This window comes from Lontra canadensis, unplaced genomic scaffold (assembly GCF_010015895.1).
Source record: "Lontra canadensis isolate GAN:19392208 unplaced genomic scaffold, GSC_riverotter_1.0 scaffold111, whole genome shotgun sequence".
Lineage (NCBI taxonomy): Eukaryota > Metazoa > Chordata > Mammalia > Carnivora > Mustelidae > Lontra > Lontra canadensis.
The window spans coordinates 6,562,676-6,579,876 of NW_022631105.1; the positions used below are offsets into that span (position 1 = coordinate 6,562,676).

General features: G+C 43.8%; 1 protein-coding gene across 1 annotated transcript; it reads left to right on the forward strand.

Annotated features, from left to right (window-relative positions):
- The first annotated feature begins 1,600 nt into the window (after positions 1-1,600).
- On the forward strand, positions 1,601-15,446 carry ZNF786 (zinc finger protein 786). Its single transcript, XM_032840237.1, has 4 exons — positions 1,601-1,628; positions 7,625-7,751; positions 11,418-11,570; positions 13,445-15,446. The coding sequence occupies exons 1-4, from the start codon at positions 1,611-1,613 to the stop codon at positions 15,442-15,444; spliced, it is 2,298 nt and encodes a 765-aa protein (XP_032696128.1). The 5' UTR covers positions 1,601-1,610; the 3' UTR covers positions 15,445-15,446.
- Positions 15,447-17,201: the final 1,755 nt, after the last annotated feature.

Sequence of the window (17,201 nt, forward strand, 5' to 3'; positions counted from 1 at the left end):
ATAGCACCAAGGTAAGACTTGCTAGGCGATAGGATATGCACATATTCATAAGCAGATACTGCATTTCCCTGACTAACAAGATGGATCATTTTTGTGTTTTTATTGCCATTTCATTTTTTTCACCTTTCTGTGAATTCACTGTTCATAATTTTGCACATTTTCCTCCTGGGCAGTCTTGATTTTTAGAAGTTATTTCTATTCTCTGGATGCTTTTCCTTGTTGTAAATATCTTTTCCCAGTCTGACCTAATTTTGGCTGTGCTATTACGCTTTTTGATGTAAAAAAAAAGTTTTAAATCTTAATCTAATTTAATGTATTGGTCTATCCTTTGCACTTTGTACTTTCTATATTTGAAGACTGTGTATATGAAAATACTCAAGCAGCATTATTTATGGCCACATTTTTTTTTAACTGCCCCTAAATATTTAATACTACCCTACCTTCTGTGGGCTGAATTGTATTCTCCAAAAATCCCTGTGTTGGAGTTCTAATCCCCAGTACGTCAGAACAGATCTGTATTTGGACACAGGGCCTTTAAAGAGGCAATTAAGGTAGAATGAGGTCATTGTGGGTGGGCCCTAGTCCAATATGAAGAGATTAGGACACCCACTGAGGAACAACCTTGGCAGGACACAGCAAGGACTTGCCCATCTGCAAACCAAGGAGTGTTGAGAGGAAAGCAACCCTGCTGACACCTTGATCTCGGACTTCTGGCTTCCCGAACTGTGAGAACAGGTAATTTCGTTAAACTGCCCAGTCTGTGGTACTTTGTTATGGCAACGCTAGCAAATTAATATATTGCCTTGAATTACATCCATTTAAGAGTATAGTTAATAAGATTATGAGGAACATGGAAAAATTTCGATGTGGTAACTGAAAAAAAAGATACGTGTCTCAGAACCATAAAAAAGTACATGTCTGTGGACAGAGACTGGAAATTTATATGAAGAAATAGAGCATTTACATGAGACCATCAGAATTATAAACAACTTTTACTTATTAAGTTTATTGTTAAATTTCATATATTTTTAATTTTTTTTAAGAAAACCTTTAAGGTGGGGATAGCAATTACATGTATCTCAACACTTCAACCACGCTGGGTGGTTAAGAGTGAAAGACTCTTAAATTTAAGGTCCATTTCATATTTAGGTTATAAGACAGTTTTTTTTATTTTGTAGACTGTAAGTCATGTTCCTAATTTAAGTCCATGGGGTCAGCGATGCTATATGTTTGCCTGACTCCCCGATAATGAATTCCCACCACCTGTCTCGCCCTCTCCAGCGCCTTTCAGCGCGTCTGGGTCTCGGTCCTCGTCGTTTGGAGACCCCCGGCAGAGCGAGATGACCCGCCACCTATAGCGCGGCGGCCAGTATGCCCAGTTCTGGGAGGGCGGCTCCTGCGGCCGACGCTGTCTCCTCCGGGCCGCAGGGGGCGCTGTGGGGGAGAATGGGGGGGGTGGGGGAAATCGGGCTCGAGTCCCAGCGTGCACCGCGCGGGGGCTGGGCCTGCAGGGCTGGGCGGGGCGGGAAGCCTTGAGCCGAGGTAGGTTCCGCGGGGCCCCCAAGAGCTCGGCGTCTCCCGGGCCGCCGACGGACGGGAGCGCCAGGGCCATGGCCGAACCGGCTCCGGTAAGAAAGGCTCTCCCCGCGGACGTCCGGGGGCGGGGCTCGGGGCGGGCTCCGGGCTGCGGCTTGGCGGGTACCCATCCGGGTTTCATTCGGGGCGGCTGCAGAGGACGGGTGGAGCGGAATCCGGGGGTCGCTCGAGGCTCGGAGTGGCCGGTGACCGCCACTTCTGGAACTCGTCCGTGGCCGCCTTCGCGAACAGACCGAGCGTGGACCAGGCCTCCTCAGCAGCGGGCCCAGCCTGGGCCGGGACGCCCGGGAGTGGCGGAGGCGGGCAAGGGAAAGCAGAGAAATGGGTCTGGAGCCGGCGGTACGTGTTCGAGCTCAGCCTGTTTTACGTCAGTGACTGAGTTCAGAACAAGAGTTTTAAAAGACTTAAGATTTTGAGGGTTGAAGAGATTGTCTGGCAGCGGCTTGAATAAGGTAATTTAGCCGCTAGGGCGTTAGTGGTTGTGTTGAGTGTAAGGAAGGAAGGAAGACAAGTTGGAAGGAATAGAATAGGATATAAAAACTTAGACAGAATATACATTATTTAATTATTTAATGTTTTGTTGTAATCGAAGTTTAGAGGGAATGGCCATTATGTTTTTTCAAAATAGCGTATAAATTTTCATTCTGACCATTTTTCCTGATGACTAAACGAATTCATGAGGTTATTGATTTCCAAATAACGTTAACAGTCTCCGCTAAGAAAATGTAATTTCTAGGATTAAATATTTAAAAGATAGGCAACACCTTTATGGAGAAACTATAAATAAATGGGAGATAACCAGGCCTATAAAAGGAAGACTAAATACAGTAAAAATGATACTTTCTTCCAACCTCATATATACATTTACTGCAGTTGTATTAAAATGGTAGTAAGATTTTTGTGAATTTAGACAAACAGATTCTAAATTTCATTTGAAAAAATAAAGGTCAAAATATCATTCTGAAAAAAAAAAAACACGAAAGGGGAATTGCACTAGCAGACAAAACTTATTATAAGCCCTTGCTGTTTTGTGTAGGGACAGACAGAGCAGTGGAAATGGAAAGAGAACCCATATGCAGACTGTACTGTGTTGAATAGTGTCTCCCCCAAATTCATGTCCTTTCTGGAACCTCAAGAGTGTGTGACCTTACTTGGAAGTAAGTTGATGCGCAGATTTAATTGGTTAAAATGAGATCATAAGGGAATAGGGTAGGTTCTTAATCCACCATGACTGGTATCTTTGTAAGAAGAGGAACAGAGACCCAGACACAGAAAGGGAGAACACCCTGTTACAGTAGAGACAGAGATTGAAGTTAATGCACCCTTAAGAAGTACCAGGGATCGCTGGCCACTGCCAGAAGCTAAGGGAAAGGCATGGAAAGGATTCTCCCCTGGAGGCTTCAGAGATAGCATGGCCCTGCTGACACTTGATACCAGACTTCTAGCCACTGGAACTATAAGAGAATACATTTTTATTGTTTTAAACCACTCAGGGTACTTCATTACAGCAGTTTTAGGGAAGTAATACAGAGACCTTCAAAAGCAGTATTGGGACAATTGCCTTTTCCAGTTGGGAAATAACATTGAGGTAAATCACAACTGTATATAGTATATAAAATATACATTGAGGTAAATCACCACTGTATATAATATATAAAATAAATTTTTAAAAAATGCGTTCCAGATAAATTTAAAATCTAAATATGAAAAGTAAAACGTAAGCCTTTTGGAAGAAAATTTAGTATATCTTTCCAACCTACATATAGAAATTTTTTTTAAAACAGAGAAAGCAAAATGACCTAAGACTGATACATTTGCATTGAAACTGAAAATATATGTACAATATAAGCTTAAATAAAATTAAAAGATAAGACATACACGAGGATAAAGTTTTTTTTGTTGTTGTTTTTTTAAGAGTTTATTTATTTATTTGACAGTGAGAGAGACAGCAAGAGAGGGAACACAAGCAGGGGGAGTGGGAGAGGGGCAGGCTTCCCACTGAGCAGGGGGCCTGATGTGGGACTGGATCCCAAGACCCCAAGATAATGACCTGAGCCAAAGGTGGATGCCTAACTGACCAGGCCACCCAGGTGCCCCTAAAAGAATGTATACTTAATGAAATTAGAGTACTTTAACAAATATATAACTTACATGCTTCTAGTTATACATCTTAGAAAGTGTTTGATTTATCCAAGGCGATCACAATAAAAAAAATGTTTTAAACACATTTGCTTGTGTTATTTTTTCTAATGCATTGTTTTAAAAAGAAGTGAAATTGAAAACCAGTTCTGGATAAACTCTTAGTATTCTAGGAACAGGTGGCATCTTAGTTAATAACTTAAAGGAAACCAACAAATACTATGTGAGAAGCATTAGAAACATTTCCTTTAAAGAATAAAACAGTTGCATGCTATCATCACTATTACTCAACATTGTTCCAGCCAGTACAATAAAATGAAAATAAGAAATGATAGGCTTAGTCTTGTATGCAGGAGACTATAGACGTGTAATTTATAGAGTTCTGTGGAAAACCTACTAGTTTAAAATAAACAACTTATCTTTTGCTTAAAAAAAAAAAAAAAGAGGGGCGCCTGGGTGGCTTCGTTGAGTGGCTGCCTTTGGCTTAGGTCATGATCCCAGGGGCCTGGGATTGAGCCCCGCATTGGGCTCCCTGCTCAATGGGGAGACTGCTTCTCCCTCTGACTCTCTCCCCCCTATTATACTCCCTCTCATTCTTTCTCTCTCTCAAGTAAATAAATTCTTAAAAAAAAAAAAAAAAAAGAAAAAAGAAATTACAGGCTTAAATCATTAAAAGAAATGTTAATTTGCAGATTTCATTCTCTATGTAGACACTCCAAGGCCATCAACTGACAGTGTTAGTCAACAAGGAAATTTGTTTCCAAAATAAACATAAAAATGATCTTCCCAAGCTTTCATAATTAGAAAATTTAATGGGAGGGGTGCCTGAGTGGCTCAGTCTGTTGGGCGGCTGCCTTCTGTTGGGTCATGATCCTGGAATCGTGGGATCGAGCCCCACATTGGGCTCCCTGCTCGGCAGAGAGTCTGCCACTCCCTTTGCCTGCTGTTCCTGGAGCCTGTGTGCCCTCTATCTCTCTCTCACTCTCGTTCCATGTCAAATAAATAAAATATTTTTTTTTTTAAAGAAGAAAATTAAATGGGCCAAACCCCTCAAACATGGTAGCAATAAAAACTCTACAGTTTGTAGGAATGAACCTATCAAGAATTATATAAGGTCTATATGAAGGAAACTAAATTTTACTAAAACACATAGAAATGTCTAGATAAATGAGAGATGTTTCTGGAAGGAAAGATCCCGTGTTTTAGAGATCCAGTTCTCTCAAAATTAGTATATTCCTATCAGAATCCCAATAGAATTTGTATAAATTTAGCGAAGTATCTTTCCTATGTGTGTAGATGAGAAAACAGATAACAAAAATCAAGATAATTTCCTGTGGAAAATAATGGAGGTGGTGGTGGATGACCACGTCCTCTTAAATAGCAAAATATCTGATAAAGCTAAGAATTAACCCAAAGAACAAATAATCCAGTCAAGAAATGGACAGAGGACATGAACAGACATTTCTGCAAAGAAGACATCCAGATGGCCAACAGACACATGAAAAGTGCTCCACATCACTCGGCATCAGGGAAATACAAATCAAAAGCACAGTGAGATACCACTTCACACCAGTCAGAATGACTAAAATTAACAAGTCAGGAAATGACAGATGCTGGGAGGATGCGGAGAAAGGGGAACCCTCCTACACTGTTGGTGGGAATGCAAGCTGGTGCAGCCACTCTGGAAAACAGCATGGAGGTTCCTCCAAAAGTTGAAAATAGAGCTACCCTATGACCCAGCAATTGCACTACTGGGTATTTACCCTAAAGCTACAAATGTAGTGATCTGAAGGGAGAGGGTGATGGGGTTATGGACATTCAGGAAGGTATGTGCTATGGTGAGTGCTGTGAAGTGTGTAAACCTAGCGATTCACAGACCTATACCCCTGGGGCTAATAATACATTGTATGTTAATAAAAAAATTAAAAAGCATTAAAAAAAACCCTAAGAATTAAGCAGTGCAGTACTGTAGCAAAAAATACACATTCACCAATGAAACAAAAATATACCCAAGTATAAATGGAAACCTAGTTAATGAAAAATGATCCCAAATCAATGGTAAAAGAATGGACTGTTCAAGAAACTTTGTGATGAGTGAATATCCACTTAAAAAAGAAATTATATTCCTTTTGGTTATGATATGCAGAAATAAGTTCCAGATGAAGAACGTCTAATTCGAATAAAAGTTATAAGAATGTTAATGAAGAATTTAGGAGAGTATTTTATAATCTTAGGAAGTCTTCCAAATCAACATACTAAACCCTGAAGCCACAAAAGACGTTCTTCTGCAAAGTATAATAATATATAAAAAAAAGAGGGGCACCTGGGTGGCTCAGTGGGTTAAGTGTCTGCCTTCAGCTCAGGTCATCATCCCGAGGTCCTGGGATCAAGTCCCACATCCCACATGTTCCCACATGTTCCCACATTGGGCTCTCTTCTCAGTGGGGAGCCTGCTTCTCCCTCTGCCTCTCCTTGCTCATGCTTGCACTCACTTTCTCTCTCTGAAATAAATAAAATCTTTTTAAAAAAGCATTTGCTAGTCAAAGGATTATTAACCCTAATATGAGAAATTAATAGAGCCCACAAGAATGTTGAGCAAAGGATGTGAACAGACCTGCACAAAGTTATGTGGAATGTTCCCCTTCTCAGAAAAGTATGAAAAGGATGCTAAACTTCACAAATTAATGCAAATTAAAACAATGAAATACAATTTTTTTTTTTTTTTTACCCATTACAGTGGCAGAATAAAAAATAAAAAGGTTTAAGAACCAACCTGTGCTGGCAAAGGTGTACAGAAGTAAGGGGCGTCTGGGTGGCTCAGTGGGTTAAGCCTCTGCCTTCTGGTCAGGTCATGATCCCAGGCCCCGAATTGGGCTCTGCTCAGCGGAGAGCCTGCTTCCCTTTCTCTCTCTTCCTGTTGCTCTGCCTACTAGTGATTTCTCTCTCTCTGTCAAATAAATAAAATCTTTTTTTAAAAATGAGAAAAAAGTCTTATTAGCAAAGGCTGATTCTTTTTGGAAGGCAATGTAATGGTGTTTGTTAAACTGAACATGTTTATAACTTTTGATTTAGTAGTTTTCCTTTTTAGGCTTTATCTTACAGAGGTAAAAGTGCGAATATATTGGGAAGCATATCAGAGCATTGTTTATAAAGGAAATGGAGACAATGTATGTCCCATCAGTGGGGTTTATGTACCCATGGCATGAAATATACTACAATTTACAAAAACCTGGTTTTGCCTCTACACATTGACCTGGAGAGGTATCTTTAATATATTAAGTGAATGAAGTTACTCAGTGATTTATTTCCACTGTTTTATTTTTTTTAAGATTTTATTTATTTATTTGACAGAGAAAGAGAGAGAGGTCATAATTAGGCAGAGGCAGGCAGAGGGGGCTGGGGAGTAGGCTCCCCGCTGAGCAGAGAGCTGGACGTGGACCTCAATCCAGGACACTGAGATCATGACCTGAGCCAAAGGCAGAGGCTCAACCCACTTAGCCACGCAGGTGCCCTATTTCCACTGTTTCAAAAGAAAAAAAATTCCTTACTATCCGTATGCATATGGAGTTTGAACAGGCATAAAGAACTGTGGACGGTGTAGTGGGTAACAGCAGAACCACATGACTGGCGTAGGGGAAGGAGTATTTCCCAAGGAGGAAGCTGCTGAATAGACAAAAGCAGTGTCCACTTCAAAAATTTTTTAACCTGATGACAAGGAGGGGCACCTGGCTGGCCCAGTGGGGAGAGCATGCGACTCTGGATCTTAGGGTTGTGAGTTTGAGCCCCACCTTGGGGATAAAGTTTACTTTAAAAAAAAGAATTGATGAGAAGGAGCTGAAAGCCTTTTGAAGCACTAATGCCTGTGTATGTATTATGTCTGTCATTTCAGTTGCCTCTGACTTTTGAGGATGTGGCCATTTATTTCTCTGAGCAAGAATGGCAGAACCTAGAGGCATGGCAGAAGGAGCTTTACAAGCATGTTATGAGAACCAATTACGAGATTCTTGTTTCTCTAGGTAAGAAGTACTCAATTTTGTGGGGAAGTCATGGAACTGGGTCTAGAAGAGGTCCTGTTTGTTAGGTCAGATTTCTCAGAAATTAACTCAGGATGGTATTTTTTAGCCCAGAGTCCTCTTCATTAATACTTCCTTAAGCATGGCTAATCCTTACTCAAGGGTAGACATTGAGAAAGGAAAATATTTAAGACTGATATGTGGTGGTCAGTGGTGACTTAGGGCTTGTAGTCACTACACGCTCACAGATTGCTGTGATTTCCATATGGGAGCACTCCCAGCTCATGTCCATAATGTATATCTTTACCCTAGGATGTCGCTACCTGTCGGTTTTTACTGTGGGGTTTGCATAACTTAGAAAAGCTAAAATATTTCCCTCCAGTGAGATTTTGTAAGGCTATACCCTGAGATGGTTAACAGCAGCAGTCTCTTCATGGTTATGGTAATGGATGTTCTTTTTAGTCTTTTTGCTTACTTGGTATTTTAAAAATTTTTTTAATTTATCAAATGAATGATATCCTCACTCCTGTACTCAGATAATTCTCCAAGGCAACCACTGTTAACCTTTTCTGTTTTAGTTTTTACTGGACTTTCCACCAATCTAACTATCCATGCTTTGATCTCTATTACTTGATTTAGTGAGTGTAGGCAGCATTAACTCATTATGCCACCCAGGCATCCCTCAGTACTTACATTTAGGTCTTTGGTCCATTTTGGGTTAAGGTTTTTATATGGTGTGGGGTAGGGATCCAACTTCTTTTGCATATGGATATCCAGTTATCCCAACACTATTTTTTGATAAGAGTATTCTTTCCCCCATTGCACCCTTTTGGAGAATCAATTGGCCATAAATGTAGAAGTTTATTTCTGGATTCTCAATTCCGTTTCATTGATCTGTATGTTTATCTTCATGCCTACACCATGCTGTTTTGATTGCCACTACTTTTAGGAAAAGTTTGTCAATTTTTGCAAAAACAAAAACAAAACAAAACAAAAAAACACCAAAAAAACCATAACAACAAAAACAGACTGGATTTGGGGTATAATGTCATCTTTTTTTTTTAATTTATTTTATTTTTATTTTTTACATTCACATTGTTTAATTATAGCTATATGTTCTTTAATTTTTTAAAAAAATTGTAATAGGTATACAATATTACATTAGTTTCGGGTATATATCATAGTGATTCACCATCTCTGTGTGCTATGCTCACCACAAGCGTAGCTACCATCTGTCACCATAGAACGCTAGTACAGTATTGTTGACAGCATCATTGACTGCATTCCCTGTGCTATGCCTTTCATTCCTGTGACTCATTCATGCCATAACTGAGGCTTGTGTCTCCCCCTCCCTGTCACTCATTTTGCCCTTCTCCTTCTCCTTTCACTCTTGCAGTCGTCAGTTCGTTCTATTTATGTCTGATTTTGCTTTGTGTTTCTTTACTCATTTGTTTTCAAACGAGATGATTCTAAGTAAATTACAAACCAAAGAAGAAATCACAAGAGAAGTTAGAAAATATTTAAAGTTGGATGATAATGAAAATATAAAGTGGCAAAATTTGTGAGATGCACCAAAGCAGCACTTAGAGGGAAGTGTATAGGTTTAAATGTTTATATCAGAAAAGCAGCAAGGGTTTCTTTTTTTTTTCAGTCTTCTTACTCATTTTTAAAAATTTAAATTCAGTTAATTAACATATAGTGTATTACTAGTTTCAGAGGTAGAGGTCAGTGATTCGTGAGTGTTATATAATACCCAGTGCTTGTTACATCACATGCCCTCCTTAATGTCTATCACCCAGTTACCCCATCCTCCCATGCCTCTCCCCTTGGGAATATTGTCATCTTAACAATATTAGGACTTCCTATTCATGAACATGAGATATCTTTCCATTTATTTATGACTTTTAAAATCTCTTTCGGCAATATTTTATAGTTTCTATTATGTAAGTCTTGCATTTCTTTTTTTTTTTTTAAGATTTTATTTATGTATTTGACAGACAGAGATCACAAGAAGGCAGAGACGCAGGCGGGCGGGGGGAGCAGCTCCCCGCTGAGCAGAGAGTGCGATGTGGGGCTCGATCCCAGGACCCTAAGACCATGACCCAAGCCGAAGGCAGAGGCTTAACCCACTGAGCTACCCAGGTGCCCCATTCTTGCATTTCTTTTATTAAGTTTATTCCTAAGTGTGGTATTATTTTTGGTGTTATTGTAAATTGAATTGTTTTCTTGGTTTTATTTTTGGAAAAATACTTTTAGAAGATGCTGGGAGGCACCTGGGTGGCTCAGCGATTTAAGCCTCTGCCTTCACCTCGGGTCATGATCTCAGGGTCCTGGGATGGAGCCCCGCATCGGGCTCTCTGCTCAGCTAGGAGCCTGCTCCGCCCCTCCCCCTCTGCCCACCTCTCTGCCTACTTGTGATCTCTCTCTCTCTCTGTCAAATAAATAAATAAATAAAATTTTAAAAAAATTTTATTTAAAATTTATTTTATTTTAAATTGATTTATTTTAAATTTATTTTAAATTTTAAAAAAATTTAATTTTTTTTTTAAATTAAAAGATGCTGGGTTTCAACAGATGAAGATTGAGAATAGGTGTATGGATTTAAATAAAAGATAGTGATTCCCTTTCTTCTAAGAGCAGACTTAGAATTCTTTTGGGATTGAAGTCAGATTTCAGGGGGCAAGGAGGGATCTGGAGCGGAGTGACCAGTCCACACGTACTACGCCACTCTGACATTTTATCCCTGAGGCATTACCTGGCTTACTCTCTTTCTCTGACCTGAACTATACACTGATCTCCCTTTAGCAATCTATGAAGCATAATTTAGGTTCTGTAAAAGAGATATTATTGAAAGAAAGTTTTACTTGAAAATTCATGAACATTTTATTAGGGGAATGGGGTTATATATTAGACAGTCTTATAACTATTTTCATTTGCTTATTTCATTGCTTGCAACGCTTTTTATCTAGCAGAACTCCGCCATGTTTTGGGTTGTGATTAGCACTGTCACCAGCGGACTTCTGAGAATATTTACCTACTTTGAAATTTCCTAGGATCGGCATTCCAGTTCTTATTTTGCATACCCCCCTCTTCCCATGGTATCTCCAGTTGTCTGTGGGGCTGTTCCACCATTCTCAAAGCACACTACTAGTGAGTTTTATGAAACCCATGACAAAATGAACATTCCTAGATATATGGGGACTGAGGCAGGATTTACTTTATTTATTTTATTTTATTTTTTAAAGGTTTTATTTATTTATTTGCCAGAGAGAGACACAGCCAGAGAGGGAACATAGCAGGGGGAGTGAGAGAGGGAGAAGCAGACTTCCCATTGAGCAGGGACCCTGATGCGGGGCTCAATCCCAGGACCCTGGGATCACGACCTGAGCTGAAGGCAGACTCTGCTCAACAACTGAGCCACCCAGCCCCCGCCCCCAAAAGATAGGTTTTAAACACTAAACTGCTTTAACAGGTCCAGATAGATTAGGAAGTACTGCTAGGAAATGTGGGCAGTTTTGCTCCTCCTTGCGTAAACCTATAATCTATTTTTTTTACTTCTTGTCTCATGCGTTTTCCCAGGAGTACATTTTGAAAATTTTAAAGCATCTCGGTGTGCTTAAATTTAGTGCTCAAAGAAACCAAACTACCCTGTCTGACATTTTTGCACAGATAATGGACTCCCCAAACCAGAACTAATATCCTGGATTGAACAGGAGAGAGAGGTCTTCCAGAACTGGCAAGAAACACAGAAATCAGGAACCATAATTTGCTCTTCTGCTCGTTTGCAATTTGATCCATTTATCGAGGGCCATCAGTTTTGGGGTGAGTATTAAGAAACCAGGGCCATGTCCTCAAGACAGTACACTCAGTTTGTTCCAGTTTTCTGATCTGGTCTTCCTGTTTGGCTGGGCTGAAGCTGGACAACTGGTGTGTTCTAGAGAAGCACAGTAAAGTACAGTGGTTGGGGGTTGTGGGTTCAAGAGTCTGAGTCTGGATCTTGTCTTTTCTGGTGACACCTTGGGCAAGTTGTTCAGCCTCTCAGTATTTCAATTTCCTGATCTAGAAAATGAAGACAATGAAAGTACCTAGATAGGACTATATAGGTTAACATATGTGAAGTGTTAAAGTGATACCTGGCACACACTAAGAGCTCAGTAAATGTGAGCTGTTGTTAGTGGTAGGTAAGGCGAGGGGGATGATGGCAGGACTCAGAGACTGGTTATCCACATACTAGTAACTCAAATTGCTTCCTTCCTGTATGGAGACTGTTGACTCTCCTTGATTACCTAAAACTCAGCTCTCCTGTGTTGTTTCTTATTATGATGGAAGAGTCTGAGATTCTTAGAAAATTTTTTTAAATTTTATTTATTTATTTGACAGAGATCACAAGTAGGCAGACAGGCAGGCAGAGAGACAAAGAAGGAAGCAGGCTCCCTGCTGAGCAGAGAGCTCGATGTGGGGCTCGATCCCAGAACCCTGGGATCATGACCTGAGCCAAAGGCAGAGGCTTTAACCCACTGAGCCACACAGGCGCCCTCTTGGAATTTTTTTTTTTTTTAATATTTATGTATTTATTAGAATGAGAACGAGTGGACGTCAGGGCAGAGAGAATTTCAAGCAGATTGCCTGCTGAGTGTGGAGCCCAACTTGGAACTCAATCTCATGACCCCAAGATCATGACCTGAGCCAAAATCAAGAGTTGGATGCTCAACCGACTGAGCCACTCAGGTGCCCCTGAGATTTTTGGATTCTTAAAAGTCAACATTGAAGTACGGAATGAGAAAACCAATGGGAACATCATCCCAAGAAATCTTATTAATAGTTTTCTTGAGTTTTTGGCTGCCCCTTTCTGGACAGTAAAGAAAGGAGTTTTGCTCCACAAATTATTTCACTTTTTGCCACCTGTTATCCATTCTTCCAAAAACCTTTTTAAAAGGTTTGTGGGGTAGGGGTGAGGAGGGGGGAGAAGAGCCCAGGCCCTGCTGCCTAGCCTTAGGGACATCCCCTGGGTCACGACTGTGGTGTTAGGGTCTGTGACAGTGCCGTCATCACTTGGTGATTTCAGGAATGTCTGCACATCAGAATGGCAAAGTGTGATAGTCATGTGGTTGATGGTGGTGAGCATTTACAGGTGTGTTCAGTATGCCAGTCACATGTTCAGCACCTTACATGCAGGAACTCACCTAAAGTTCATGACAATGAAATGTCCTGTTGCTTCCCTGTGTCTACAGAAGGAACTGAATGAAGCCAAGAAAGAGAGATTAGCTTGACAAAGGCTACACAGTGGAGAGATAGGATTTGAACCCAAATTCCAAAGCTTACGCCCGGTGTTTGAGACCTATACTTTCCTCTTTTTTTTTCTTAAGTGTAACTTAAGTATTCTCTACACCCAAAGTGAGGCTTGAACTCACGACCCCGTGAAAAAGCCACATGCTCTTTTGACCGACTGAGCCAGCCAGGCACCCCTGTATTTTCCTCTTTTAAGATATGTTTCTCAGTTTAGTTTTCAGCAGACTCTCACCAGACAGTCTCTCAGCCATGACAGAACCACAGTGAAGTGTCCCTGGTGGTGGAGACCCGTGGGAGCTGGGTTCCCAGGCCACCAGATGGCACCGTTCCCTAAGGTCTCTCTCCTGGTGACATAAGCCTTTAGTCATGCCATAGGCAGGAATACTGACTGTTTGTTTCTATTTCAGGAGGCCCACAAGCTGTGCATTCAGGAGAAGCTGAGTGCCGTTTCCAAGTAGAAAGAGGAGCGGGCCAGTGCCCCTCCGAACCCTCCCGAGGAGGAGGAGAAGATGTTTCCTTCAGGCTTGACCAAAGCATCGCCCTCCCGAACCCACCCAGCCGTGACGCTCAGGCTCTACGTCCAGCAGCCCCCACAACGCGGGAGGCCTCCTCCTGGGGGGGCACCCAGCACCCTTGCGCTGTCTGCGGGGAGAGCTTTTGGACGAAGGACCACTTGGAGAAGCACCAGAAAAGCCACTTGAAGGACCAGCCGTGGAGGTCCTGGAAGAAGCGCAGCCGCCAAGCTGATCAGCAGCCGCAGCAGAGCCGCCCTCAGGCTCCCAGGCGCTTCCGGTGTCCGGACTGTGGGAGGAGCTTCCGGCGGAAGCGGCCTTTGCTCGCGCATCTGGCTGTGCATGCGGGCGAGAGCGACTTGCGGGACCCCGAGTGTCGGACGTGTTTCCCGCCCAAGCAGCCCCTTCTGGGCCACCGCCTCCCGCACACGGGGGAGAGGCCGTCCCGGTGCCCCAGATGTGACGGGAGCTTGCGGTCCGGGAGCGGTGTGCAGGCTCGCCGGGGCCCGCCAGGCCAGGAGAGTTTAGGCTCCTGGAGAGAAGGCGATGGCGCCTTCCCGGGCAGGACTGAGGCGGCCGCTGTGCCCTCGGGAGGGAGGCCGAGCCCGCGTGAGGAGCGCTGCGCCCGCACGGGAGCCGGGGAGAGGCCGTTCTCCTGCGCCGAGTGCGGTAAGCACTTCTCTGCCAGGTCCAAGCTCGCCGGCCACCTCCGTGTGCACACGGGAGAGAAGCCCTTCCGGTGCCCGGAGTGTGGCAAGAGCTTCCGCCTGCGCGGCCTGCTCAGGGGCCACCAGCGCGTGCACCGCGGCGAGCGGCCCTTCCCCTGCCGGAAGTGCGGCAAGGCCTTCGCCAAGCGGTGTAAGCTCGCGGAGCACGGCCGCGTCCACAGCGGGGAGAAGCCCTTCTGGTGCGCCCAGTGCGGCAGGAGCTTCCGCCAGCGGGGACAGCTGCTGAGGCACGAGCGGCTGCACAGCGACGAGAGGCCCTTCCAGTGCCCCGAGTGCCCGCTGAGCTTCCGCCTGCAGAGCATGCTGCGGGCGCACCGGCTCCGCCACGGCGGAGAGCGGCCCTTCTCCTGCGGCGAGTGCGGCCGGGCCTTCACGCACCAGTGCAAGCTCCGCGAGCACCTGAGAGTGCACAGCGGGGAGAGGCCCTTCCAGTGCCCCGAGTGTGCCAAGAGCTTCCGCCTCAAGGGCATCCTGAAGGCGCATCAGCGCACGCACAGCAAGGAGAGGCCCTTCTCGTGCGGGGAGTGCGGCAAGGGCTTCACCCGGCAGTCCAAGCTCACCGAGCACTTCCGCGTGCACAGCGGGGAGAGGCCCTTCCAGTGCCCCACCTGCGACCGGAGTTTCCGCCTCAAGGGGCAGCTGCTGAGTCACCAGCGTCTGCACACCGGGGAGAGACCCTTCCAGTGCCCCGACTGCGGCAAGAGCTACCGCGTGAAGGCCGACATGAAGGCCCACCAGCTGCTGCACGGCGGCGAGATGCCCTTCTCCTGCGAGTGTGGCAAGGGCTTTGCCAAGCAGTCCAAACTCATCGAGCACATCAGGACCCACACGGGGGAGAAGCCTTTCCAGTGTCCCAAATGTGACAAGAGTTTCCGCTTGAAGGCGCAGCTGCTCAGCCACCAAGGCCTGCACACAGGGGAGAGACCTTTCCGCTGTCCCGAGTGTGACAAGAACTTCCGGGAAAAGGGACACATGCTTCGGCACCAGCGCATACATAGGCCTGAGAGGCCCTTTGCCTGTGGCGACTGCGGGAAGGGCTTCATTTATAAGTCGAAACTAGCGGAACACATCAGGGTGCACACGAAATCCTACAGTGCTCCAAATGAGCCGGACATTAAGAAGAGGCTCAGCCAGCTGTTTGCAATGATCGAGGCCGACTGGAGTTGAGGCCTGTGTTGGGTATCCAGAGTCTTGGGAGAGTTGATATGGCCTGGAAATTCACAGCAGCCAGAGCCAAACCCACTGGAAGACAGATTTTAGGAACAGGGCCCCCGTTTTGAGCAAGAATGTAACTCCGGTTAGGAAATTGAGAAACCACCCAGGATTTTCTTATTTAGCGCACCACCTGTCATATTTCCTATCTATTGATAAAAGAGATACCTGTTTTCCCTGCCATCGTAAGTGGTAACTTCCCTGCAAATGCTAAGCTAGCTCTGAAATCCCCGCTGGAACTAGGACAGCCCCTCCAGTACTGTTCTGCAAGCTGAGGACGTGGGGTGGCTCTAAAATGTCCACTTGACTCTTCACGGTGTGATCCTAAACTGGGGGGTTTAAATCCAATGGATTTTGTTTGCAAGCCTGATACGATGTTGGATTTGTTTTTGAGTCCTTTATTTTGAAACCGACAGCAATAAAACATTCTGTGAATCCCTGTCTGTTTCTGTGAATGTTGAGGTCTCGTGGCAGCTTCCACAGTGATTGTGTGTAGCTTCCCCTAAGGAAAAGCTGATAATTTCAGCAAAGTTTGGCTCATCTGAGTTGAAGAAACCTAAAAGCAGGGGTGCTAAGATATATGGGGCTAGAATATAGATACGAGATGGATTGGGACAGGAGGTATGGGTTTGGGAGCTGCAGAACAGAGATGGTGTTTGAAGCCAAGACAGTGAATGAGATTCCCAAGAGTGACTATCTAAGTGATGACTAAATCTGAGTAAAGACAAAATTACAGCCAAGGGACGCCTGGCTGGCTCAGTTGGTGGAGTGTGCAACTCTTGATCTTGGGGGTTGTGAGTTCAAGTCCCATGCTGGGTGTAGAGATTACTTAAAAATAAAATTTTGGGGAAAAAAGTAGCAAAACCAAACAGCTCTGTCATGGAGCACTACAGGCAACAACAGTTCTGCACAGAGAATTATCAACCGAATGTTACAAATAAACATAATACAAGTAGAAGTCTAGGAAACTATCCCATTGCTACGTGAGGTGAGGGTTGTGTGAGCACAGAATGTGCTTAAGGGAAACACCTGCACTCCATTTAAAGAAATCCTGACTTTCAGAGGGTTCATGTTCGTGTAGAACACCTGAAATTCTGGGGCATCTGGGTGGCTCAGTTCGGTGAAGAATCTGCCTTTCACTTGGGTCATGATCTTGGAGTCCTGGGATTGGGCCCCACGTCAGGCTGTCTGCTCAGCAGGGAGTCTGCTTATCCCTTGCCCCCTCTCAAATAAATCGTTTAAAAAAAAGAAAAAAAGGCCTGAAATTCTGAGGGATGACAGAAAATTAGATTATCACTAAATTATGTTACTAGAAAACAATGTTTCACACATGATGTTCTCTGTAACACTAGCTCCAAAGATTCTTTTTTTTTTTTTTTTTTTCCAAAAAAGGAAAGAGGGGAGTCTGGGTAGCTCAGTTAATCTGACTTAATTTTGGCTCAGGTCATGTTCTCAGGGTTGTGAGATCAAGCCCCATGTCAGGCTCTGTGCTGGGTGCTTTATTTTTCCTCTCCCTCTGCCCCTCTGCCCCAACTTGAACTCTCCCTCTCCAAAAAAAAAAAAAAAAAAAATTTAAAAAGGAAAGAACTCATGACCAATTGAAGTAAAAGAGTTCTCCCCCCATCACCCCCCCGACACACACACAGTCTATGGCTCTCCCAGCGGAAGACCTAATGTGTATTATTTTCTTATATTTGAGTATATTTGATCTT

Excerpts from the sequence above, each read along its gene's own strand:
- ZNF786 (XM_032840237.1), top strand. Across the intron at positions 7,752-11,417 it reads CGAGATTCTTGTTTCTCTAG|ATAATGGACTCCCCAAACCA; the intron begins GTAAGAAGTACT and ends ATTTTTGCACAG. Across the intron at positions 11,571-13,444 it reads CGAGGGCCATCAGTTTTGGG|GAGGCCCACAAGCTGTGCAT; the intron begins GTGAGTATTAAG and ends TTTCTATTTCAG.